Source organism: Lepisosteus oculatus, chromosome 1 (genome assembly GCF_040954835.1).
Source record: "Lepisosteus oculatus isolate fLepOcu1 chromosome 1, fLepOcu1.hap2, whole genome shotgun sequence".
NCBI lineage: Eukaryota > Metazoa > Chordata > Actinopteri > Semionotiformes > Lepisosteidae > Lepisosteus > Lepisosteus oculatus.
The window spans coordinates 45,221,148-45,247,355 of NC_090696.1; the positions used below are offsets into that span (position 1 = coordinate 45,221,148).

Consider the following 26,208-nt stretch of genomic DNA (forward strand, 5'->3'; position numbering starts at 1 on the left):
AGCGTTTCTTAAACTGTCCCCATACCCGTGCATACAAACTCTGCTGCACATGCACTAATATTAATTCTTCGGATCCGAAAAAACAATGCAATTCATGTATTATAACCAGTTTTCAACCTTAACTGGCAACGAATCAGTTAATTCCCGGTTTAATCCCAATTTTTCCCACGGCGCCAGATAAATGCGTCCTTTCCACGTGTGACGCTACGTCAATACTATGAGAAGAAAGATAAAAGGAGGGGAGGCTTGAAACTGAACTGTATCTGCGCCTACCTTCGGAGGAGCCTGAAAACCGCATAAGGCAAAAAGACTCACGCTTCCCTTGCTAAATATTCAAGAAGTCATGACGCGGCACTGCAGCTTATGAATAATGAAAATAATGACGTAAAGAATGCGGCGCTCTGCAGTTAGTTGTGGTGTTTAGTATTTATAAGCAGAAGGCGGAGTCGGGAATAAATCATGACGTTATCGTGACGTACATTCCGGGGTTTTTATTGTGCTGTGCTGCAGCCGAACCGGCAATGAGAGGAGGGGAGATGAACGAGTAAACTGGGGAGTACAGTAGTAATAGGACTGAGTTAAGACAGAAATATAACAATAATTAAAAAATAACACAACATAAAGGCACCGGCCATTAAATAAAATAAGAACGAACGACGCAATTTATACCCTCCCTCTGTATTTATATTGTAAAATACTTTAAAAGATTATTTTGATATATAAAAAAGGAAATCGTATTTTTTATTTTACATTTTCAAACATTTTTTTATATAAATAAATGGGGGATTACGGGTTCGGCTTGTTACAGACAGCTAATTTGAACAGCAGCTCTACGTTCTTTGGCGGAGGCGCTTTCAGGTCGTACGCGACTTCTGCCCCGGCTTCGAGTGCCCAGTTCTCCCCTCTCGCTCCCAGCAGCTTCTCCGCTTCCAGCAGTAACGCCGCCTGTGTGTCCCCTCTGTTCCTGTCAACTTCTGCGCATCATCAAAACATGCAGGATGAGCTTCTTCTTGGGGTGACAAAAACAGCGCAGCAGCAGTCCTCGGCCACCGAAAAAAACAACAGCAACGTCAACAAAACCAGTCAGCAAACCACCACCAACAACAACCCCGATTTTGGCAACCTGCTGGGACAGCAGCAGAAGAGGCTGGACTACAACCACCTTAACCAGAACCAGCAACAGTTGTCCGATTTCAAGCCAACTGTAAATCAAGACCAGTTTGGGCAGCCGCAGCAGGTCAGTGACCTTCAGCTAGACCGAAAAAAACATCAGCCGATAAACCAGCAACAGCAGACTGAATTCAGCAGCACCAAGCAGCCACCCCCTCCGCCGCCGCAGGGAGAGTTCAGTCACCTGGCTCAGCAGCAGCCGTACCCAGCCCTGAGCCGCCAGCAGCAGGGATCCCCCGATTCAGATCAGAACAACTGCGAGCGGAGCCCGGACTCAAGCCCCATTCAGACCAGCACCTCGACTCTTGACGAGATTGCGGTTTCCGAAACCAATGTGGTGGTTGCTGCGTCGCCATCGCCCTCTTCCGTGAATCCCAACAAGGTTAAAATCCAAATGGACTCTCCCAGTGCCCACCTGCTCAATAACGGCAATGGCAGCAGCACTAGTAACATGTTGCCAGGAGGTCTCGGAGCCGGTTTCACAAATCTCCAAAATCAGGAAATGGCATCTCCTCAGCAGAACCCCGGGAGCTCAGCTTCCCCGTCTCTGCCCAGTTTCGGAACCCCTTGGTCAGTCCAGACTAGCTCACCCCCTCCACCAGTTTCCAACTCTAGCAACCCAAATCACGCTAACCCAATGAATCAGATTCCCAGCAGCGAGCCAGACAACAGTTTTTACCCGGGGATCCCTTCTTCCATCAACCCTGCCTTTTTCCAGAGTTTTTCGCCGGTTTCAACTAATCCCTGCGCGGGGATTAATGTGCCAGGCTTTAACAGCCCTTTCTCTCCCCAGATTAATTTACCTCAACAGCAACAGAACAGGAGGTCCCCAGTCAGCCCCCAGCTGCACCAACACCAGAGCGCATTTCTCCAGCAGAGGAACAACTACAACCACCATCAGGTAAGGGGAGGCGGAGGGGGGTCCCCCTTTTTTAAAAAATTATTGATAGCGACTCATTTTGGGAACGGAAAACAATCTTTTAGTCGATTCATACCCCGTAAACCATATTTCCAAAACACAGTTCTGTAAACTGAACGGTGTTGGTGAAAAATTACTATCGATACATTTTTTTTACTGTGAACATGGTATGTGAGGGCATTGGATCATTCAGGACACAGGCCTTTGTCACTTCAGCAGTAACACTATTTAAACTGTGCAGGTGAATGGTATTTTACTGAGTCATAAAAGCATGTGCACCTGGTCTAAAATAATGAAACTTCCAGGTAAAAAATGTAAAATGTGATGGTTAGGTGTTAAGTATTGATTTTTTTTTTCCAGTTTGGTACTGGGCAGAACAAAACTTATGTTAACTGTATAAAAACAATTCAGTACTATATTTCAGAATATTTGTCAAGTGACATTCGATTTTGTAGCTTTAACACAACGTGACCCAGACCTTTTATTCACAATACAACAGACGATGGTCAATGTTGACCAGACTGTAATGGAATCAGTCAAAAATGTAACGACAGTTTTTCCGTTTCTCATTGTTCAATTGAGCCACCATTGCAGAGTCTCTGCAAAAACTGCAGGACGAGATTCCTTGTGTTACACCCTGCTTTGTAACACCCAGATTAGTCTTTGACCAGAAGTCTCAATCAGGATGTACTTGCCACACCTCTCAGTCACCTGTCTGAGGAAAAGAAACGTCTTATTTTACTATAGGTAAAATGGACCGCCCTACAGTTCAGGTCTATTTTAGTGCTTGTTAAATTGTTATGCATTAAATTGCAGGTATCATTTGTGAGGGAGGTTTCCTTTGCTGTTATGTCAGCTCAGTGTACAGTATAATTGGTCCATGAGTCATTCTGCGGCAGTATAGTGATATGAAAAATGAATAAACAAAGCAGTTTTTGCCATTTTTTTAGTCTGCTGTTGAAGAAGAATACATTTAGTGGAAGTATGAGTTTACCTCTAGTCTCTTCTGCATCTGACTGGTCATCAGTTGATCAGAGCTGTGCTGTTGAAACAGAACCAGAACCAGGGCAGAGTTCTGATCGAAAATGTAGATTTTGTGATCTGATGTAAATAAACGCCTTACTGCATAACTGTCTGTAGAGTGTATTAGGGATATGATGAAAGGAATTCCATTAGCTGACAAGCTGTCATGAAAAACATAAAATACAAATAAAGATGATGTGGACGCAATTTACATTCACACATGTATCTGTCTTTTTGACCTTAATGCATGTTAGCACTGCTAACTAGCACCATCTGTTAAAGTAAAAATCCCATATGCTACTTGTCATTATAGCAAACCAATTTCTATCAGTTTATTTTTAGAATTTATTGGCAATAGCCTAATACAACAATTGTTTAGAACAAGGCAATTGGCCCATTATTATAGTTCACTCTTAAAGTGGGCCCCTTTATTTGGTCAGTTTATGTTTGTTTTTAAATTGTACGTTTTTTAGAACTGTACAATTCTTTTCAGGTTTGTAATGTTTCAACAAATTAACGTGGTAGCTTCAAGTTATGTTTCTCATTGTTTTAACATAGTACTTTCTGTGCTTGTGATACATTTTCAAGACGCACATAAGACTCACTCATATTATAAAAAAAAATGAAGATCCTTATTGTTTTGTTGAGAGCCCATCCAAATATTATGGACCAGAGCAATAGCAATGTTTTTTGAAAGAGACAGCTGTTTGTGCAAGTTTGCGGTTTAGTGATAGACTGATGAGTACTGGTTTATGAGTGCCAGATTCGTCGTTCTGGTAATGAGCAGGTTGAAACACAGGGTCTGTGGGCAATACTGTAACCTAATTTTACTGACAGCCAGGTATTTACTGTAGCAATTAAAGACTGCGAGAGACAAAGTCTTTCCTTTAATTTAGATACCTCTTCTTTGAGTTATTAAACCCAATCTTTCTGAGGTTAAGTTTGAGACTAGGTTGTATTTCTCAGGTTTGTAAGGCAAAGGCCTCTGCTGAGTTGTTGGAAGTGAGGGATTAACCACTAATCCTTCTTTTTAATGCATCTCTCTTCTACATATATTCTGTTCTATTCAGGAAAAAAGGGCTTGTGAAAAATCTTTTTAAAAGGCAATTGTATTTTTTTTGTCCATCAATCATTGTTACTTTTCTACCAAGTTCATTGGTGAAACATTACATGCATCATTCTGGGAGGATTCCCCCACATTCAGGTACAATGAGACTTTAAATATTTGTTTAATCTGTGCATAGACTGTCAGATAACAGAATAACTGAGAATACCCACAACGTACATAGAACATTTCATTAAAAACAATAATGAAAGAGATGTTCAGTTCATGTTATTTTGCATTCAAAGTTGGCGGATGTGTTGATTAGTTATTGTAGTTAAACATAACATTTCCACACTTTAAACACCAACATCAACACACTGCATAGTGCTGTCAAATTGGACCACTAAAGGCTAGAGAGTGAATCACGATTTGACCTTCTAAGGAATGAATAAGTTCAGCCTTTGGCAGCCTGGTCTGATTTGGATTCCAGTGCTTCTGCAGGACTAATCATCTTTTATTGAGTACTCAACATCACATCTCCATTTATTTTAAATAATATTAACCTTTAACTTGAAAACACAGGGATGGGTTTTGTTAAGAATGTAGGGTTGCATTGCTGCAAAGGTGTCGAAAAATACCACAGGTGAATGTGTATGCGCTCAATTATAAGCAGCAAACATAATTAGGGACATTGCTGTAGGCTGTACAATGAAGCTAAAAAGCAGTTCTTTTTCTGAACTGAAATCACAGGGGCAGGAATGTTTTCTCCCTTTTTTATTATTAAAGCTAATTAATGACGAGTTAATGTGATTGGTTCGCTAGTTTGCAAATAGCATTTCATAGATTGGTGATATGGGCTACTTTTATGTGCGGGTTAAGATGCAAAGGGGTTAAATTGAACGCACTGAATTTCTGTTGTTCTGTGATTTGTGAAAACAATATTAATGCAGACATGAAATGGAAGGACAAAAGACTGCTCTACAATCCGTCTCCATTAAAGTCTAGTTGCTATATGGCCAGCAGCATAATGGTTAAATACTTGTCCTAAAATTGCTCAGAATGATTCTAAGTGGTGTTGACATTACTTAATTGGTTCGTACTGTGCATGTAAGTTGTGTTCATCTTAATGCAAATGAAGGACCATGGTTGAAAAATGAGCATTTAATCCTTCTCCTGTGCCATAGGGTGCATCTCAGTGTGGCAGAAGGCCAAGGCAGTGCCACAGTGCTCATATTCAATGGACCCATGCTAACATGTACTTTACTTATAGTGTGAGAGAGTAGTTTAGTCTGGTTTTGTTTCTTTAATCTGGGGGCACCTGTGACTGATTTTTCTTTTAATCTATTGGGATTAATTCATTGCTTGTGAAAGTCTGCACTGTTGGTGACTACAAAGGAGGGGGTGAGGTGTCTTTGACAGAAATTCATCAAGAGTCACCTTTTCTCATAACACCTTCATCTTTATAATTAATTTAAAAGTTGTTCAAGAAAAGAGGATTGCCTTTTGGGTTCATGAAGTGTTACACACTATAGTGTATCATCGCTAGCCATGCCTTGCTCCCGATATATTCTCATTCTGTTCCAGCTAATAATTTTTATACCTTTACCAGCATTTTTAAATGTTGTCTTTTGGGAACATGCATGGAGCTTTCAGTTTTACAAATCAGCTCTAGTAATAAATCAACATTTCCGATTTTCTCCTATCATTATTATTCTTTTTAGAATTAATCCTGTCATTATAGAAATCTTGTTAGTGTTTTCTCTTCATATTTTGCATGTACATTCAAATGTAAGCACAAATTAACTTTAAAAATGAAGTCTTCTGTCTTAGGTCATCTAAAGGGAGATGGACAAAATGGCAGCATTTCAGTTACTATTTTGAGGTTGTTTGGATTGTTTTGTCATGAAGAAAACTTGGTGTGAAAATTGTACCTCAAAATGTGGCTTTTAAATTGTCTGAGTGGTCATGTTTTTCAATTGAGGTAGCCAATGTGGTACTTTAAATCCCTAAAAAGGCTAGCAGGAGGCATTACATGTTTTGTCTACAAAAACTAAACCTTCTGGAGAAAAGTTAGTATTAAATATTATTGCTATGAATCTTCCTTCACGGGACTTCAGTTCCAAAAACCACACTAAGAGCACTGTTTTGACATGGTTATATAGTGTAGGATAGCCGCACTCTCTGAGATACCGGAGCACTGAAAGCTGCAAAATTGGAGAGAGCTGGCTTAGCACCTGGAAGGGCTAGCTGGGAGAAATAACCATTTAGAGGGATAATGGCCCTTACAGTGCAGCTGGAGCTATCCAGAGTTGTAACCGCGAGTTAGTAACAGCACAATGTGCATGAGTGCACGAATCCCCCAATGTGTTTTAGAGGTTAACATGGGGAGCAGGTGAGACGGCAAATGGAATGAGAAGACAATTAGTGTAAAGAATATTACTGTACTAGAGAGTATTTTCCATATTTCTTAATGATGGCACTACTTAAATTAAAAGCAGAGCGCATTAATACACACTAGGACACAAGAGTATAATATACACTTTAAAAGAGGTAAGCCTATCATTAGGGACAGTAATTTTCATTTTTACAGTTACTATTACCTCTTCAAACCAATTCCAAATCTGTGAATGTAGAAATGGGAATTGACTTTAAAGAGGGTACTGGAACTAACAAAACTGCCCCTTAGTTGTCACTGAGTATTAAGTATAATTTAACAATTGTGCTTAATACATTAGTAAATGACTGTATTTCAGATACAAGATGTCTACAACTGGGTTGAGACTGTTCTGTTTTGTTGTAAAAAGTAGTTTTTTTTGCTTGCTTAAAATTCTTTTTTTTTTTGCCTGAAATGTGAACTTGCTTTACTCTTTTGAGAAATTTGTGGTCATGAAGAGTACTGTGGTTGTTAATGACATTATTGGACAGAATTGTTTTCTCATTGTGATTTTTTTCTGCATTTGATAGAATCAGATCTGGCACAGAACTTGAAAGAAGAAGCCTTTAGTTTTGTCCTTCCATTGCAGGGATTGAAGTGTCTTACAGCATAGTACTAAATTTGTTTTCAGCTACTTAAAATAGAGACCTTAGGTATAGCAAGCTGCTGTCGTACTGTAGGCTTTCTTTAAAATCATCTTGTTAAAGCAGGAATATGATATGCTAACTGAAAATGAAATTGTGTTATGTGTAATGGTGGACAGAAACATGAAGTAACTAAATCCAAGGCGATATTGCTTTCAATCTTCTGAGTCTAGACTTGACTAAGACATAGTGATTACATTTACCGCCAACACCCTATCTAAATATACTGTGCACAATTTTAGATTTGCATATGGTGTGGTATATTCTACTTATTTTTATATGATTCTGTGGCAGTCTAGATTAGAGGTTAGTTATAAAATTATTGAAAATTGGCAAGTTTATGTTAAATGAGGTGTATATATAAACCAGTTTTCTATTTGGCATTGTTATTGTAGATATTTTGTCTTGGCAGACAGATGATTACAACTTTTGTATTTAATCAATTAAACTAAAAGTAGGTTGGAATATATAGTTTACTATACCTTGTATTTCATTGAGACTGTCACTATACCAATTGTTTTATGCTTAGTTTAGATGTTTTTCTAAATATAGAACATGGCGTTGAGAGAGATTTCTGTATTTTACACTAGCATATGTGTGCTGCTGTACTCTAAAATGATTGACTTAAATGATATAATGTGTGCTGAACTATTCATGACTACTTTGGAATTGGGACAGTCTTTCCTCTGTCCCCATCTGTACTCTGTATGCTATGGTACGTGGTACAGTTTACAATGCCAGCTGTGAAAATTGTTGTTTTTAAATCAGTACCTATAACGTGCTACCATCAAACCTTTCCCAGACACTACCACACAGTTTCCATTTGATTTAAATTCAGATGGAGTCGTCAAGGTAACATATGTTAAAAGAATGTTTTTGTGATTTGTTCTTGAGACTCGCCACCATCGTCCATTTTCCAGTTTTCACTGTGTATTGTTCCAGCACACGGATAACAGGCTACCAGCGTCTGAAAATGTTTTATAGAGTAGAGTGAGAGGTGACGCCAAACAAATAGTTGGTTAGCAAGCAAAAGGGCACTCCTTGGCATAAAGCTTGGGGATTTTTTGTTCAGGATTTTTTTCAATTCAGGTCTTATACCACAATTTATATAAAATACAGTGTATTCTGGACCTTTGTTTTCAGTTACAATAGATGAAGTCTGTATAATTGCTAGTGGAGAATCTTCATGAATTCTCATTTTATTCCCTCTGGTTATGTTTTCTAAGATATTGTCCAGAAAGGGTGTTTAGTGCCTTAAAGGACTAATGTTCTGTGTTGTTTGCTTTATGAGGTTCTAAAGCTCAACTTGTGAGTACAAGTTCCTGGCACTTCTTATTATTATTTTATCACCTAAGAAGTACTTTGTACCCTTATTAAGATGAATGTTACAAAGAAGAGAAGACTATAGAGGTTATCTAGTCCTTTTGATAGGTTGTACCTAATTGAACCATTTCTTGGGAAAAAAAAAAGAGTGTCGGCTTTAATAACATGGGTGGGTAGCTTGTTCCATACTCCTACAACATATGCACAAAGTGCGTTCTGTTATAAGCTTTAAATATACTTTCACATTATTACTTGTCATTGGGTTTGCATTTCACTGTTGAAGCTTATGAAGTCCAATGTGTTGACCTTTGAAGATTTTGAGTACTTAGCTTGCATACTTTCCTACATTATATACTGTGTATATGGTAGTGAGAGAGGGGGTTATATTTCTGGAGTAGGTTGAGATGCTGTACATTGCCTCCCGAGAGTGATGTCTTAAGGAGACCACAGGGAAATGGGAATCCACTCTGCATGTTTTTTCTCAGTATTTCTTAACCACTAAAAATTGAGAACTTGATAAAGCAAGCAGAAAAGAAATATCTTAATACCAATAAATAAATGGATTGATCAATGAAGCCATTGCTTTTTTCTTTGAATATAAAATTTGTAAAATGCTATTAAGCTACTAATACCAAAAGCTCATTTTGTGGCAGTATCATAGTTTCCTTGTGTAAGATTTTTTTAAATGTATGTTTGTTTCAGCTAATTATAGTGATAGTATATATAGTGGTATAGTGATTATAGTGGCATTTCGGTGCTTGGTGAATTGCTGAAGATGGTATGTTTTTCAAGTTGGATTCGAAAAACAGATTTCCCTAACTTTGATGTTCTTTATAATTGTTGATGCAGTAGGATTGAGGCACAACATTTCTGATAAATATAGCAGGCTTTGCTCATTCAAGTTTCAGAATGGCTGACATCTTAACCTAATTATTTTAATTAGACTGAATAATTGTACTCACAATTGCTAAAATTATTGGGAATTAAAAGAAGCAATGGAGTCTGATAAGCATCAGGCTTCAAATCATTAGTTGGGTCATTAAAGGGAGATGTAATGTCACATTTATGAGCAATGTGATGGGGCCCTTTGTTTCATTTCATTATTTCATTTACTTCCCCCTTAATACAAGATGGATGCCAAGACTTTCTAGGAGTATTTCATTATTAATGCTGAAATCCTAAAGGACATCACACATTCAGATCTGGGCTATTACTCTGAAAATGGTTGCAAATATTTAATGAAAGCATCCACCCACCCAAACCCTCTCTCTGCCAGGGACTAGGCTTAGAAACGAAGCTGTGCAAATGATCAGTATTTTGAAGTTTTGACCTGAGGTTATGGCAGAAATACATTGTAGACTGGTTGAAATCATTGCGGTTTTCAAAACTTGCAATGCATGTATCATTATATGAGATGACCGAGTAATGCTTTTTAAGTATTTGCTCTGTTCTTTGAAATTTACCTGAAGTTTCAGTGGGTGTTTTGCTTTATATGTGCACAAATTACTGGTCTTCTCTTAAGGCCTATGGATTGTAAGAACAAGTCCCTCTGAGCAAACAATACCAAAGGGTCAGGATCACCGCAAATTAACTTAGAATAGACTTAGAATATAGAATAGAATAGATAAAGCAGTTGCTTTTGACAAAAGCTGTACCATGTATAGAGTTGCCAGCATTTCTTGCTGCGAGGAAGGGATACAGCATTAACGTAAAACCTAAATCTTCTTACCCAAGAGGTGAGCAGAAGAGGGGCTTGAATTCTCCAAGGCGGAATGGCCTAGCAGAGAAAGCCCTCAATAAGAGGGATTAAACTGCTCTAGCTGAGTCACAGGGCCCCCCTCAAAGAAATAAAGCTTTGAGTATAAGTTTGTCTTCCATTTGTGAACCGAATCAAACTTTTTAATACCAACACAGAAGAATATGTTTTCCTTTTTAGGTCCTCCCTCCCCCCACTGTATAGGCCTAGCATTTGCTTTTTTTCAGTTGTGTCAAGGTGGAACTCTGACAGCTGTCCCCGTCTGTGTCTCCCCCCAGCCCATCATGAAGCAATCCCCCTGGAGTAGCAATCAGGGAAGCGGCTGGAGCTCTGGAGGGATGTCTTGGGGGGGGGTTCATGGCCGAGACCACCGCAGGCCAGGGGGAATGGGCATCCCAGGCACCATGAACCAGATCTCTCCCATGAAAAAGCCTTTTTCCAGCAATGTCATCGCGCCGCCTAAGTTCCCAAGATCTGCAGCCTCACTCACACCGAAATCCTGGATTGAGGACAACATTTTCCGCACGGACAGCAACAGCAACACACTTTTGCCCCTGCAGGTGAGTTTAGCAGCTCAGTTTCCACAGTTTTTTTTAAAACATGAAATTAAATCCATCCTCACTTTATCCTCAAATAAAAAAAGGGAATTGGATATCCTCAAAAGGCAAGTTGACTTTTTTAATGAGAATCTCATTGAAATAGTCTAGAGTACAGAATGATTTAGCTCTGTGAGATTAAGAATGTAGGTGCAGCACTTGCATCAACACTGTCGATTAAATAGGCCTCTTTGTTTTAGACTAGGTGTGGCAGAGACTGAGAACAGGTTATTTGGCAACTTTGGGAGGATCTTCTATACTGAAATGTGAAAAGCAAACATTGCCGTTCAAACAGTTTTTAAAAAGTGCATATTTTTATTGAACTTTCCCAGAAAAATGGAATTTTAACCAGAACAAGGCCGTCAAGCATGCTGATTAAAACGTTTTGTGGAAACAAACATCAAGCCTTGCGGTGTTCTTTCTAGGAATTTTCCATAGCTGGGTGCAAAGCACTTTTTCTGGGCAGTTGTTCACTGGGATAGAATTAGTTTTTGTTTTCTTGTCCAAAGTAGGGTGGGTCTTCCAACTTTTCCTCTTCCTTTCAAAACATTGCTTTCAGTGAGGAACTCAGCTGAAACGAGAATAAGAGTAAGCTTACAATAAGTAAAACAAAAACATTTTCTGTCATTTGACATTATGACTAATATAAATAGATTATTTTACAAGTGCTGCTCGCCCACCTGAAGTGGCCTGGGAAAGTCATTGGGTTTCCCTCACAACATGAAATTAATCATTTAAATAACAGTAGAATGAGGATATGTTTATTATATGTTGTGCAAGTAAATGTGTAAGGTTTCTTTTACAGTATTGTAACAATTGCAGTTACTCTATTTGCAAGGTAGTGCAATGTTTGTCAAAGGCATTATTCATGTCACACTTGTCAAGGTTTCCAATAGTAATTTGGCTTACGTGGAAAAACTGATTGCATGGGTGTTTAGACCAGAACATGCTGAAGCAATAAATGAGGCCTTAACAGTGTGGTGTGCTGATGCATGAGGATTAAGTGCTCTGACCCACTAATCTCTTAGATCAGAGGACCCAGTTGTGTTATACAGAATTAATGCATCAAATACAGTGTGGTAAAAAGTAAATACACCACCTAAGATTATAAATTGTAACATACAGTTCTAAATATATGGCCTTCATCTTGTCCTCACCAAGTCATCCTAGTAGATAAAATTAATCGCCTTTTACAATTAACACAAAATTCTACTTTGTCATTATAAAATGATAAAAATCAGCCCCACATTCAATATTTTTGTCTGAAAAAGTAAAAGCACTCTTGATTCAGTAACTTGTGGTACTCCCTTTAACTGGTATAACTTGAATTAAATATGAGAGTTGATCAGTCTGTCACATCACCAATTTTGTAATATTTGAGGACTTTCTTGTATGCACAACACTCTTTAGGTCCCGTCACAACATTTCTATAGTATTTAGGTTTGGCTTTGACTTGGCCACTCCAAAATCCTGAATTTCTTCTTTGAGCCATTTAGTTATAGATTTTTGTTCTTTGTATCTTTGTCCTGTTGCATGATTCACTTTCGGTCCAGCTTTAAGAGTTTAATAGCCAGGTCCTAAAGGCAGCAATGCAGACCTAAACCATCACCCCATGACTTCCATGCTTGATAGCTGGTATGAGGTTCTTCTGGTCAAATGTGATGTTTTGGCTAAACAGGTCCACCTTTGACACATCTGTCCAGAGCACATTTATCTTGTTTTTCAGTCATGTCCTGTTTTATAAGCCACGCAGCAATGTTCTTTTTGGACTGCAGGGGTTTCCTCTACGCTATCCTTCCATGAAAGCTTTTATTATTGAATCTTTTCCTGATGGTATATTCAATGAACTCTGGCATTTAGCATAACAAGGGAGGCCTGTGGATCCCTGGATGTAACCTTGGGGTTCTTTGCGATTTCTAGGAGCATCATACAGTCAGATCTTATAGAGAATTTGGGAGGACAGCCACTCCTGGGTAGATAGGCAATGGTCTTGAGTTTTGTCCATTTGTAGATCTTATTTTGCTGTGGAATGACGGACTTCATACTGTTTGAAAATGGTTTTGTAACCCTTCAGAAGCTGATAAGCATCAACAGTTCTTTCTCTGAGACTGTCACTCTCTCGTCTGATCTGGCCATAATGTGTTATAGCAAACCTGAATGCTTCTCGGGCAAAGTGTCTAACAAAGTGTTTGATTTTTATATACAGGTAGAATCACTTCCTGATGATCAGCTAATCATTTGTTTTGGTGCACTTGATTCTACATACCCTCTAAATTCACATGGTAGGAGTAAGCTGGTGCTCAAATATACCGAAATAACCTGAATGCTGGCTGATTTAAAAAATCATGATAAAGTAGAATTTTTTTATCTGTGAAATGAGGTTAGTTTTATCTACTATTACAAAATCACGATAAAGTAGATTTTTTTTATCTGTGAAATGAGGTTAGTTTTATCTACTATTACAACTTGGGGAGGACTAGGTGAAGGCCAAATATGTCTCAGTATGTTAAACATTAAACACTCTTAAGGGGGTAGTTATTTTGTCATCACACTGTAAGTGCTGCAGCAACAGATTCCTCTACTTTTCTCTTACTACCTTTTCTGCCCTAAAATGGTGTATGGGACTATTTATTAAAGCCAAATATGTCACTCTTAAGTCAGATTTAAGATTTGATACCTCAAAAGAATAAAGCTGGTTGTTTGGATCATGCAAAACTGAACCCTGCAACTTTAAACAATTTTGGACAGGAATTTGGAAGTGTCACAAATGCACATCTGCTTGTATTAAGGAGAAAAACATTACTAAGTGGAAAAATATTGGAACCCATAAGGATTATGGAACAGTTTCCTTAAATGGTAAGTGGATTGAAATGACCAGTTTTAACTGTGTACACCTGCTTCATATATCCATCTAAAGGAAAACAATTGGCTTGAATAGGAGAATATAATACATGTTATGAACCATTTCTGGTTAGAGATTGATCATTTTCTATGTTCTGAGCCCCAGGCTAGTTCACCTCATTTACTGCATCAATTGTGCCAATAAGTATATACAGTACCTCGCAGAAGTATTCAGATCCTTTAAAAGTTTTCAAATGTTGCTGGACTGTAAATACGTACTCATCTTTTTCCAATCAGTATTTTTATTGCAAACTCACATGCTCAAACATTAAATTTTAGAAGAAAAAATATTTTTTTTTGTCAGCAGATCTCTTAAAGTTAAAAACTGAAATATGCTGCCTGCATAAGTATTCAGGTCCCTGTGCTCTGGTAGCTCTAAGTTCACATGGGGGAAAGAAATTGCCCTAATGAGGATATAATTGGCCTACCCAGGCTGTTCCATAAAACGTTCCATCCGATCAAGCAGGAGACTTGTTGGGGAAGCCACTGAGAAGCCAACAATCACTTTGAAAGACCTACAGAATTCACTGGCTGAGAGAAGAGTAAAGGTGCATGAGTCAACCATATCAAGAGCTCATAACACTGGCTTGTATGGAATGGTGACAAGAAAGAAACTGTTACTCAAGAAGAACTATCTCAAAGCCTGTCTGGACCTTTCTAGACAGCACGAGAGTGGTCCAGCTAAGACTTGGGGAAAAGGTGTGTGGTCAGAGAGCTTTTTTGCAAACCTAACCTAGCCCCTGCTCCAAGAAACAATATCCTTAAAGTGAAGTATGGTGGGGGCAGCATCATGAGGGAGACTTCTCATCAGCAGGGACTGGGAATCTTGTTAGAATTGAAGGAAAACTGGATGTACAAAGTCTGGAGAAATACTGCAAGGAAACTTGTTTCTGTGTGCTACAAAAGTCAAGTTTGGGAGAATATTCACCTTTCATCAGGACAATAAGCACTGCGCCAGAGCAATTGGAATGGCTCAAGAATAGAAAGGTGAATGTCCTCGAGTGGCCCAGTCAAAGTCCCGACCTCAACACTGTTGAGAATCTGCTGCACAGTTTAAAAATTGAGGTCCAGAAATGCTGTCCAGGAAACGTGAATGAGCTGGAGCAAATCTGCCAAGCGGAGCTGGTGAACATCGCTGCTAGCAAGTGTGCAAAACTGGTAGACGCCTACCCCACAAGTCTTCAAGCTGTTATTGCAGCACAAAATGTCTCTAAAATATTAAAGTATGGCATCTGAATACTTATACAAGCAACATACTTTCAGTTTTTTATTTCTTTAAGATGTATATATTTTTTAAAAATAACTAATTTTGTCTTTAAAAAAAATTAAAGTTTGAGTATGTGAGATTGCAGTCAAAATAAAGATTGGAAAAAGATGTGTAAATATAATTTGTAATCCAGCAAAATTTGAAAACTTTTAAGATTGTGAGACTTGGGGGTTTCCCCAGTCCCTGGACCTGACTGTCCTATCTGAAGGTTTTCTAGCCAAGCTCTTTATTTAATTGAAGAGGCACATTGCTTGATTGGAACCTTTGTGAGTGTGTTACATATGCAGTGCAGTAATTAAAATTCAAAAAATCTAAAGTTTGAATTAGTCTTACTAGGTCAGTTGAGGGTCAATTATGGAACAGCTCAGCTGGAAAAAGGCATGTGGGTTCCCAGGATTGGAATTGGGATCTCAGCGCTTATGTACTGTAGTTGGCAGTATGTTAATGCCATTTTAATTAAGGTGTCAAGATGGTTTATTTAACAAAATTTAATCTCAGGAATGCTCAGTATTTACCAAGTCTAGAGTTTTTATTAAAAAAGCAATTGATTCCATTTGTGAAGGCCTGACTACACAGTTTCATACATATCGGTAAGATGCCTGTCTCACTTATCAACCATGTAATTCAAACCCATAGTAAACCAGCATTACTTTAATCAACATTTTAGCCTTGTTTTTACCAGTTTTAAAAGGTGTGGTGAAAGCAGCGTTCCATTGAACATCCAGGTCTCAAAACACCCTTGTCTGTGGCCTTCTAGGATTTTTTATGTGCTGAACACAGTGCTTCATTGATAACTCACTGACTCACCCACTTTATCCAGTAGATGGTTATGGGAAAGTTGGACCATATCTCAATAACCAGTGGGCTCAAGGTGGGACACACCTTGAACGGGTCGCTGGGCACACACAGACACAAATGAACACACTCGCAGTAAGGCCGATGTAAGGCAATGAACATACCAGAAAGTCTTTAGACTTGGAGGAAACTGGAGCACCCAGAGGAAACTCAGGCCAACACAGGGTGAACATGTGCAATTCCACAGATGGCACCCCAGGAATTAAATCTAGGGCCCCAGTGCTGCAAGGCAGCAATGCTAACTGCTACCCCACCCTGCGACCCCCCATTGATAAAACCTGCACCTGATAAACTCAACTGACGTATTTTTGGCCTCTCTCACCCAAGGCCACCTGGGAAGCGTGGTATGTAGCCCCTTGAACTACACTTCTCAGTGGGGATAGTCACACAAGATAGAAGACTGCTGCACCCTGATTTATGATAGGCGCTCTCTAGAACTATATTCCATACTTTGTCACTGGTTAAAATGTAAAGAAATGCTTTATTGTTCATTGAGTAGTAAACACGGCATTTATGATCTAAAATTTGTGATAACCCATAATTTATTTTTTGTATGTTCAAGAACTGTCCCAGAGTGTTTAATTTCTGTTTGTGTATCTAAAACATTAGATTAATTCTAAAATTGTAAAGTGCATTTAAACCAGATATTCAGTGAAAAGTCATCATGTAGAAGCAGTGGGTGTTTAGCATTTCATCAGAAGTGAGAGAAAGTAATGTTAAATGACTCCTTAACTGTTGCTGTTTTGGTTTCACTAAGGCCTATAGTACAGTAAATAGGTGTGTCTGGTCTCAAATCATACTGTTGCATCATTAGACTTTTACTTAGTGGGTAGCGCAACCAGCGTCCCACCCTAGTGTTCTGAGCCATTTCCCTACGTATTAAAGAGGGTTCTTTTTTTAAAATAGTTTTAGTAGTGATGAAGTGCTGCCAGTTATTAACTGAAGAATACGAAAAATCTGTAAATTCTGTGTTTTATATCCTAAAGTTACACATGGCTGAATACTGTTACTGTATCAGGGCTTCAGACCAGAGCTAACAAGAATTAACTGTAAGGCTGTTTTACTTTTTCCATGGGAAATTGTCTCATCTACAACAATAGCAGTAAAGAGAACAGTTTTTTTTCTTAAATGTGAATATCTGATGTTTTTCTTATAACAGTCTCAGCGGAAGAAAGGGTATGCTTGTATAAGATATTTATGTTTCTCTGTCATTGCAGAGGTGAAATTTTGTTTATTATGTGTATTGTACTCCCCAAGGCCACCAGGGCTATTTTTAGACTGTGTTGTGGCAGTGCTGAATTTGCTTGTCATTTACCTAAAAGTAATTGTGCACATTTAAAGGGGCAAATTGAGTAATGGATATCTTCCATTGAAAAAGAGAAGTGATTATTTTTTAAAAAGGCCTTGACAGCTATCCTTCAAATACACACATACCAGTTGTTCCATACAGCTGATTTAATATTCTTTCATTGAGTTATTTACAAATTTGACAGACCCTTTTATCCAAAGTGACATATTTTTTGCTTTTGTTCACCAGCATATTTCACTGGAACAATACAGATAAAGTAACTTGCTGAAGGGTGTAACAGCAGTGGGGAACCTGGGATTTGTACGCACAATCTCCAGATACAAGTTCAGAACCCTAACAACAACTGCCCATATTAAAATGCTGCCAAGCTCGTAGAATTTCCTAATCTACAACATTAAAAGCAATGTTGCCGGTGTCCTTATTTATCTCTTAAACCAATTTCTGTTAATATTAATAAAGTACAATTCAGTGCTTGATGGCAATCCTTGTCATCACTTCATTTTTTATCAGCTGCATATAATGATGTATAGTTTACGGTATTAGATGTATAATTTACGGTAATGTGTTTAGTTACCAGAGTTTTAGTTTCTCCGTAGAGGAAATAGAGATTTTATGCCGTTATCAATTCAAAAGCCTCAGTCTGAATGTTCCTGATCTTCTGAGCAGTGGGCCCCACATTTTCATTCTTCCCTCTTTTAGGTCATTTAAAGCAGCCGAGTTGTCACGTGTGATAATTGATTGCTTGCACAATTTGGTTCATTAATAAATCTGCGAAAGTCTGCATTTTACCAAAAATGGTAGAAGAGTCTGAAACGTGTTACCATTAATTTTAATTTACAATGCATTGCCTCATCTGCCATAGAAGCAGGAAATCCTGTTTCAGGTCTCGTGGTTTTCATGTTTGTAATATTTGTTGGAATTGTGCCTTTAGATTTCACATCTTTTAATATTTTTCTATCAAAATATAATCTTTTTTTATTTTTTAAATAGTTTTAAAACTTGACTTTCTATTATAAGTTCCCCTAGCAACACAATACTGGATTTATTTTAGAAATTATTATAAAAAATAAACATAACAATAATTTGTGTTTGTCCAATACTGCTACAATAAAAGGAGACATTTTTTTTAAAACCTTGAAGAGATTTCGTAATGGAAAGGAGAACTTTTAAAAAGTGAGATGAATGTGAAGTGTATTCATTAGACAATAACAGATTACTCATGTAGACACCAATGTTTCATTTAATATGACTACAGTTACAATAACATGCATTCTTTAGAAAGCAAATCAGTTACTAAATTTCTAAACATATGTAGTTTTTCCTAAGGGCAGAGCTGCACTTTTGTGGTGCACATATTTAACACATCAGTTGGAAAACCCAATGTACCTCATAGAGTACATTGCAGTGATACATTAATTAGTACGTAGTAGTTTGGTTGTTTTTTTACAATAGAAAAAATATCTTGCATGATTCTAGTTTTATACTTGCACGCAGAGTGACACCATAATTTCTAGTACAGCTGCAGGATTCTAGACATTTACATCCATATTTATCCACATGTTTATTTCAAATGGAAACTGCTCTCTATAAGACAAATGTGTAAAGATGTACTGTAGTCCAAGCTAGAAAGACTAGTACAGTACATGATGGGATCTTACATGATGAGATGCAAAGTGCAACAAACATTGGATATTAGTATTTATATGTATATTTTCAGTTATCTTTCTTACTTCTGTAATCAACTTGTAACTTTATAAGTCAAGAATACTACTGGTATTCTTCGTGTTCAGTACTGTATCCTCAGAGTTTCCATAAAAGGTGAAGTATTTCAAGTGTCTTCTCTTAAAGGTGCAGACACATTTTACTGTTTGCCTCATTTGATGAAGTTGTAACTTTAATGAGCTTTAGCTTTCATAAGGCTGTATAAATGATTTTGGGGTTATTAGGCCTTGAACAAATATTTTTGAAGTTTCAGGTCTTTTTCAAAAAAATTGTAATTAAAATTGCCATTCTAATGCTTCCATTCAGCTTCTCTTGCTCATCCTTCAATTTGTAATGGGGGAGCCAAGAGCTAGACAGTCCTTGAAAGTTTTAAATGGGAGACTGCTGTGGCATCATTTTCTTCATTGGTTCTAAATCAGTTTCTCTGTGTTTAAAGAAGTCCTTTTTATGGTGGAAATGGCATATTTCTCCATAATTTCAAAGTAAGTTTGGTCCAGGTCTGTATGCAAAGCCACCAACACATATTGTTACATTCACCCTCTTCAGGACTTTGAAAATGTCAATTGAATTGCTCTGTGCTTTAAAGGCATAATATTCTTTTAATCTACCTGCTTGTGAATTCCAGGCTCAAATCTATTTTCTGATTTCTAGTGTGTCTTATAGAAGTCAGAGCTGAATCTTGATGTAACTTTGTCTTCCTCATTTTGATCACATTGATAATTACCCTGTACTGCCTTGTTAAAAAAAAACTTTGGTTCTGTATGAATGCCCAGGCCTTTTTTGTCAACCCTGTTCTAATTACAAAAGATACTACACATTTTAGATTCCATTTTTTTACCTCTTTTATAAAACAGGCATTTGTGTTTTCAGTTAAATTTATTTGCCATGTTTCTGCACTGCACTTTTTTTGATTCCCTTTATTTCAGTCTTTGATACCGTAAAACCCCCTTCCTTTCATAAACATCAGAGATGAAAGATGAAAGCCAGAATAAATTTTTAAATTCCATTAACAGTGTGACACTGAATATTTCGGATACTTAATCTTTCTTAGGAATGTTTTTTTTTTCAGTCTGGAGGTTTAAAGCATCTTGGGTATTCCTGTCTCCATATCCTCACAACTAATTGTGTTTCCATTATTTTGCTTCAAAATTACTATAGCTTCCCTTCCTTTGATGCAGCTATGGTAAGAATAATAAATCTTGATGTATCTGATTAAAAGTTGGTGCTAAAATCAGAAACCTCTCAAATGCCTGGAAGATTAGTCTAGCAGACTAATAGAAGCACATTCAAACCCTCCAAACGCTCTGCAGGAACATGACTTGCAAGTTAAATCTTCAGATGTTTGTTGACACTTTTCTTTGAAACATTACACTGTAACACTTTATGTATCCCAATCAGGGCCTGTCAAAAGGATCTTTCTGAATATTTCCTGTTGGACTTTAGGCACTGTAGTTGGTAGATTTCTGAATGTAACATAGCTTAGCTTCGAAGCCTACAGCTGAAAAATCATATCCATGAAGTCCCTGGTGACTTGCTAACAAACCTTAGGGTGCAGCACATTGTAATGATCCTGCTGTTTTAGTGTGTTGCTTTTGCTTAAAGCAGTGGGGGGTATGTCTTCAAGACCAAACTTGTGGGTGTGTGTGCAGAATTCCACAGTGCATCTGTCAGTCACTGACACTGCCTTCATACATTACTATAGAGATTGAGAAATAATAGAAAAGGCAATTGGTACTTTTAATTTAGTTTAGAAAATTCAATCAGACATGAAGCTGTTATGCATTAGAAAGTTTAAAATGACCAACCCTCAAAACCAAATAATTTGTAACTGTATTTGTTGAAATCATCTTTTTTTATGTTCAATTCTCTGGTACCTTTATTTCCACAAATAGTCAAATTGATCACTTTTTTACCTTTTTGTCTCATCAATAACCCTCATTCGGTGGCACGGTGATGCTGTGGTCAGCATTACTGCCTCACAGCACTGGGGTCCTGGGTTCAGGTTCAGTGCTTGCTATCTGTGTGGAGTTTGTATGTTCTTCTCGTGTTTCTGGGGTTTCCTCCACTTGTCTTCCACACTCCAAAGATATGCTTGGGTTAATCAGCTCCTGTAAAAACCTGGCTCTGGTGTGAGTGTATGTGTTTTTGTGGCTGTGCCCTGTGATGGACTGGCATCCTGTCCAGGATCTGTCCTGCCTTGTGCCCAATGCTTCCTGCAGTAGGCTATGGGCCACTGTAACGCAGAATTGGATGGATAAACTGTTAATGAAAGTCATAATATGATGATGTGCTAACTCTCACTGTGACAAGTGTAGTTTTTCTTTACCATGACCTGCTGCCTTCCACATTTATCTCTGAATTTGGTTCATATAGGCACTAGTTCTCTAGGCTTCATTTGTGGTCAACTATGCTTTAAAAAAGTTAGATTAGAACATTGCAATCCTCATTACCTTGAATATTTTTGTGCAAAAAATCTATACAGATCTAGATGCATTTAAAACGTTTATATTTTTTCTGTATTTTAATATTATCGCAACTGCCATTTCTTTACATTGAGTTCTCAGTTATTACAGAGGTCTAAAATGAAAGTCTTCACTCCTTCTTTTTTCAATTATTATATTTACAAATAATTAAGTATTATTATTATAAGTAGGCCATTTGTTGCAGCAGGTTTAAACGTGAGGATGATGGATATTTCTGTATATTTCTTGTTTTACTGCCACAAAGAATGCATGTTTTCGAGTAATATAAAAGTATGAGCCATGACCCTGTATTGGATGAATCAGTTAGAAAGTGGATGGATGAAAAGGCAAACAAATTTTTCATTGATATAAAAGTAGCCATAGGAATAAAAAAGTGGTAAGGCAGTTGGCGTCTCCTCACAGCTTTTGGCCTGATCTTGGTCTGATTTATTTCTGTGTATAATTTTCATGTTGTCCCTATGAATCAGCAATACCCATCCATCTTCTGACCACTTCTTTCAATACCCAACTGTAAGGGGAGCCGAAACAAGAGAACATACAAACTCCATGTATGCAGATATTCCCCCATGTCCAGAGCACAACAAAGTAGCAATGCTGACAATTATGCCTCCTGACAATTTAAACCAAAATAATCTATACATGTTCAAGACCTCCAATTTTTACTTTAAAAAACCCCAAAATATTAGTTTTGTGTTTCTAGTGACAAAATTATTGTAAATGCTGAATATTTTGTAGTTTTAGCAGTTCTTTCACTAGCTAATTTGTCTTACTGCAAGTAAATATTACAAATTCTTCTTTTTTGTTCTTGGGGAATTCTATAAGCTTTCTTGAAGACAACCTCTAGAAATGGCTTTTTTTTGGGTTGTGATAATTCCTGAATTAACTTGTTGTCTGAGCTGAGAAGGGCCTGCTGTACAGTTTACATCATTAATCACTGCTAGAAACCTTTTATGTTTTCTCCTCTGACTGGGCTATTGTACTCTTGCACGCAATACTGCATATTTTATTATGTTGTTAATGTTAATTTGATTATTTTTTTTACAGTAAACCCAGATTAATTCTTGTATTTATTACTTTTCAGTTACTGTATAGCCTATATTTTATTACAAAGTGATAGATAATTTTCTTTAAAGCAACACCATTAAACAAAAAGTAATATCATCTTTTGCTGTGCCTTTAAAATGAACTAGGTCAAAACTATGATCAAAATAAACTACATGTTTATGTAAATGTAAACATTGTAAAAATTTAAAAAGGGTTTCAGTGAACTGTCAGTTTGTCTTGGTTTCAACTGCTAGTATCTGTCCTGTAGCTGCGAAGAAGTGTTTTTACCAAGGTAAAAGTCTTCCATGGGAGCTACAGCTGTTCATCAGGGAAGCTGTACACGATATTTTAAGCCTCCAGTTCCTCAGTGGTTTCTGAAAGAAATTGTGAAAAAACGAAAAAAAGTTTTTGGCTGTAACATTGCTGCTACCGTCTTGAGACTCTGTGTAAGAAGTGGCAAGTTTAAATTTAGCATACTAACAGATAGCTTTATCAGCCATCTGAAATAACTCTCCTGTTGTTCTCTGTTATTTCTCTAAGCTCTTAGCAACATTGGTTTACATGCCATTGTTGATGAAGTCCTTTTATTGACATGAGCATTCCCTGCTGAATAACATTCCATAGCAAACATTCCTACTGTTTTGCGTACTGAATGTCTTTTGTTACCCTTGCAACTTTTATTAGAATTCAACCTAAATAATATTTGCTTAATGAGTCTTAAAAAAATCAGTTTTTAAGAACTGCACATACTGTAAATATATACTGTAATTACAGTTTTTGCACCACGCTTTTATGCCATTATTTTCTCCCTTTACAATATTTCTATAATGTCTGAGCCTTGTTATTGACTTTGCCTCCTTATTATTCCGGGGTTTTCTCAGATCAGTTAATTTGATATTCCTGACAGCCTATTTATGTGTAATTAAATGTTGCACACACTGGACAGCTAGAAAGAGTTGTATGTGCCCGACGGACAGACTTGGCTGGGGATCCATAGACCTTGACATTCCCATGGGTTTTCAGAATGAAACGTGGTGAGGGTGGATTGTGCTTTTTGTGATTCAAAACCCCCTTCTCAAAGGAGGTCAGGCAGAGATAGTCTGGGCAGAACTGTTTTCATTAGCCTCGTAACAATGACTGCCTCATGGTGATTACTGTATCAGAAGACACATTGTCCTCCCATCCTCTCCTTCGACATATGTCATCTAATATTTGCCAATTAGTTCAGTGATCTTCCTTTAAAAAATACATTGTGTCTGCAAAATGCTAATGTGGTTAGTTTATTAATACTTTTAACTAGTGGGAATATTGCGATTTTGTTTTTTGCTATTAAAGTTTGGTGTTGCTTTCTAAACAGCTAAAAATTCAAACTGTTTTTTATTTCAGGAGTGAAAATTACATTATTGCAATTCAATAAAATTAGGTTGCAGAAAAGTGTGGCTGTTAGTGCTACAGTCTCACACTTCTAGGCTCTTGAGTCTGATTTTGCGCTTTCCATGTGGAGTTTCTGGATTTACCCTGTGTTCCCATGTGATTTCTCTGAGTGCTTCATTTTACTGCCTCCTCCCAAAGACGTGCTGATAGGTTGATTGGCTGTGCTGAATTGGCATTTCTATGAGGAGTGGGATTAGGGCCCCTGCCTCATTAATCCACCCTCTTGAATTGCTCTCTCTTGCTCATGGCTCAATGAGCGATTCTCATGTCTTGCATAATGCAGTGAGGGGCTTCATTACGAGTACTTCTACACTGTTGGATTCTACTCTCTATAAAGCCTGTTTGTCCAAAATGAAAGGGGGTTAGTCAGAATTACTATTTTCATGGTAGCAGACTGAGCCATATTCTAACTTTAAGACTCTGCAATAATACTAGTTTTGCAAATATTTACTTTATTAAGTCCTCAAAATGTGTTGTGGTTTCCAATCCTGCATTGTGCTTCTTTTTCAGACGTTATGTAGCTTATATACAGCCAACACTGTATTGATAATGGTTTCTTGATAGCCTTTAGCTGCCACGTCTCTCGGAGAGTTAAAAGATGCGTTGCAGACTGTGAACAAAGGCAAGCTCCCTGGCTTTGATGGCATACCCCAGTTTCTTCTCATTTTTTGAGATCAGCTGAGACCCTTACTACTTGAGATGATACAGATGGCTACAAAGAGGGGTTCCTTTACTAGAAACTGTGTCATGTGGTAGCTATTGGCCCCTGTCCCAGATAAAATTTACATGCTAAAATATACGCAGAAGTGCTCATGCATAGACTCAACACTTAGATGTCTAAATTCATTCATCATGCCCAAACAAGATTTCTTAGAACCTAAGGAGTGACAAATAAAACTCTCCATCTCCTTCATTTTACTCATGCCACTGTTAATACCATAGCTCGGTGCGCATTTTTCAGTCAGTTGTTTCTTTAGCTGGTAAAAAAGTTTACGCGACTGGGGACAGAAAAAAGAAGTATAGGCAAACTCCTTGACGCTGGTGCGTTTTCAGGGCACTTGCCAGGAGCACAAGCACCCAATCTTATACGTGTGTCCCTATCTGTATTAGGAATCACACATTTTATTATTATTTATTCTTATTATAAGATATCATGGTATGTTTAGAGGATATGACCAGTCACTGCCTCTTTCTATTTAGTAAAAACTTGTAAGTTCACTTTTGAGACATAACATTAATTGCCCTGCTTCCTTTGAGTACTTCACTGAAATGCTCTTTTAAATGAAAATGTATTGAATGGCCAAGCATTTTAAACATATAGAGAGCTTTTTTGGGTTGGGGGTCAGATTGGCATGGGAGAAAATGGGATTGTTTTTTCTTTGTTTCTTGAATGTGGTTCTGCCTCAATGCCTTCTTCAGTGTAGCTGGGATAAAGTTCAGTTAAGGAAAAATAACATTTGTTTACTTGTTAATTTGTTTTAACATTATTAAAATTAAGAATGAAACTGTATTCATAAACCCTACAGGACACAAAGAAGTTCTGCATGTGGTAATTGTACAGGTATAAGTTGTTCTTGCTATTTAGCATAATGCCAGAGATTTATTTCTATTATTTTTAGCATTTAGTTTGGTCCTTCGTTTCTGAAACGGACGTTTTGCTTAATAAAAAAAACATAGTGCATCATAACCCGCAGGGTTGGGAGACAAACCTTTGTTTAATGGAATGTACTGTAATGCCCAAATACAGCATGTGAATTTAAGTGCCAAAATATTGCAATATGAAGCCAACGCCCAGTTAAATCTGCCCGTGGTGATTACTGTTATGACTCAACGAAGCCTGATCTTTTTTTTTTGTAGGACCGTTCAAGAATGTATGACAGCTTGAACATGCACTCCCTGGAAAGCTCACTTATTGATATAATGAGAGCTGAACACGATCCATTGAAAGGTAGGTTTTTACTTCAGAGATGCTTTTTATTTGCAGAGCAATTTGCAACCAGTTCCTGTTTTTTTTTCATTCGCCTTTGTAGCATTTTATCTGAAGCCTGAGTGTCCTTTGTAAATGCCGGGATATAGATTTAAAAATACAGGGAATGTTTTCATTAAATGTATCACTCTTGGGGCTGTTTGTTACGGAACTAAAAAAATAAATCAATTTTCCCTTCCACTAAATGCTTCTGATTAACAGTGGCTGTCACTTAATTGTCCTTTTAAATTATTTCCGCCTGATGCCTGTACCTTGTTTGTAATGCAATGTAAAAAAGAAACACTGCAAAATTAGGT

General features: G+C 37.5%; 1 protein-coding gene across 3 annotated transcripts in view; it reads left to right on the forward strand.

Moving 5' to 3' along the window:
- Window positions 1-293: 293 nt before the first annotated feature.
- The window catches only part of cpeb2 (cytoplasmic polyadenylation element binding protein 2), a 54,630-nt gene continuing 28,715 nt past the window's right edge, over window positions 294-26,208 (forward strand). For 2 of the 3 annotated variants that reach the window (XM_006629591.3, XM_015344953.2), the window contains exons 1-3: window positions 294-2,071; window positions 10,593-10,874; window positions 25,783-25,873. In XM_006629591.3, the coding sequence (XP_006629654.3) occupies window positions 779-2,071; window positions 10,593-10,874; window positions 25,783-25,873 (1,666 nt within the window). In that variant the 5' untranslated portion in view covers window positions 294-778. The remainder of the gene's footprint in view (window positions 2,072-10,592; window positions 10,875-25,782; window positions 25,874-26,208) is intronic. The other variant, XM_015344955.2, reaches the window with a different exon arrangement.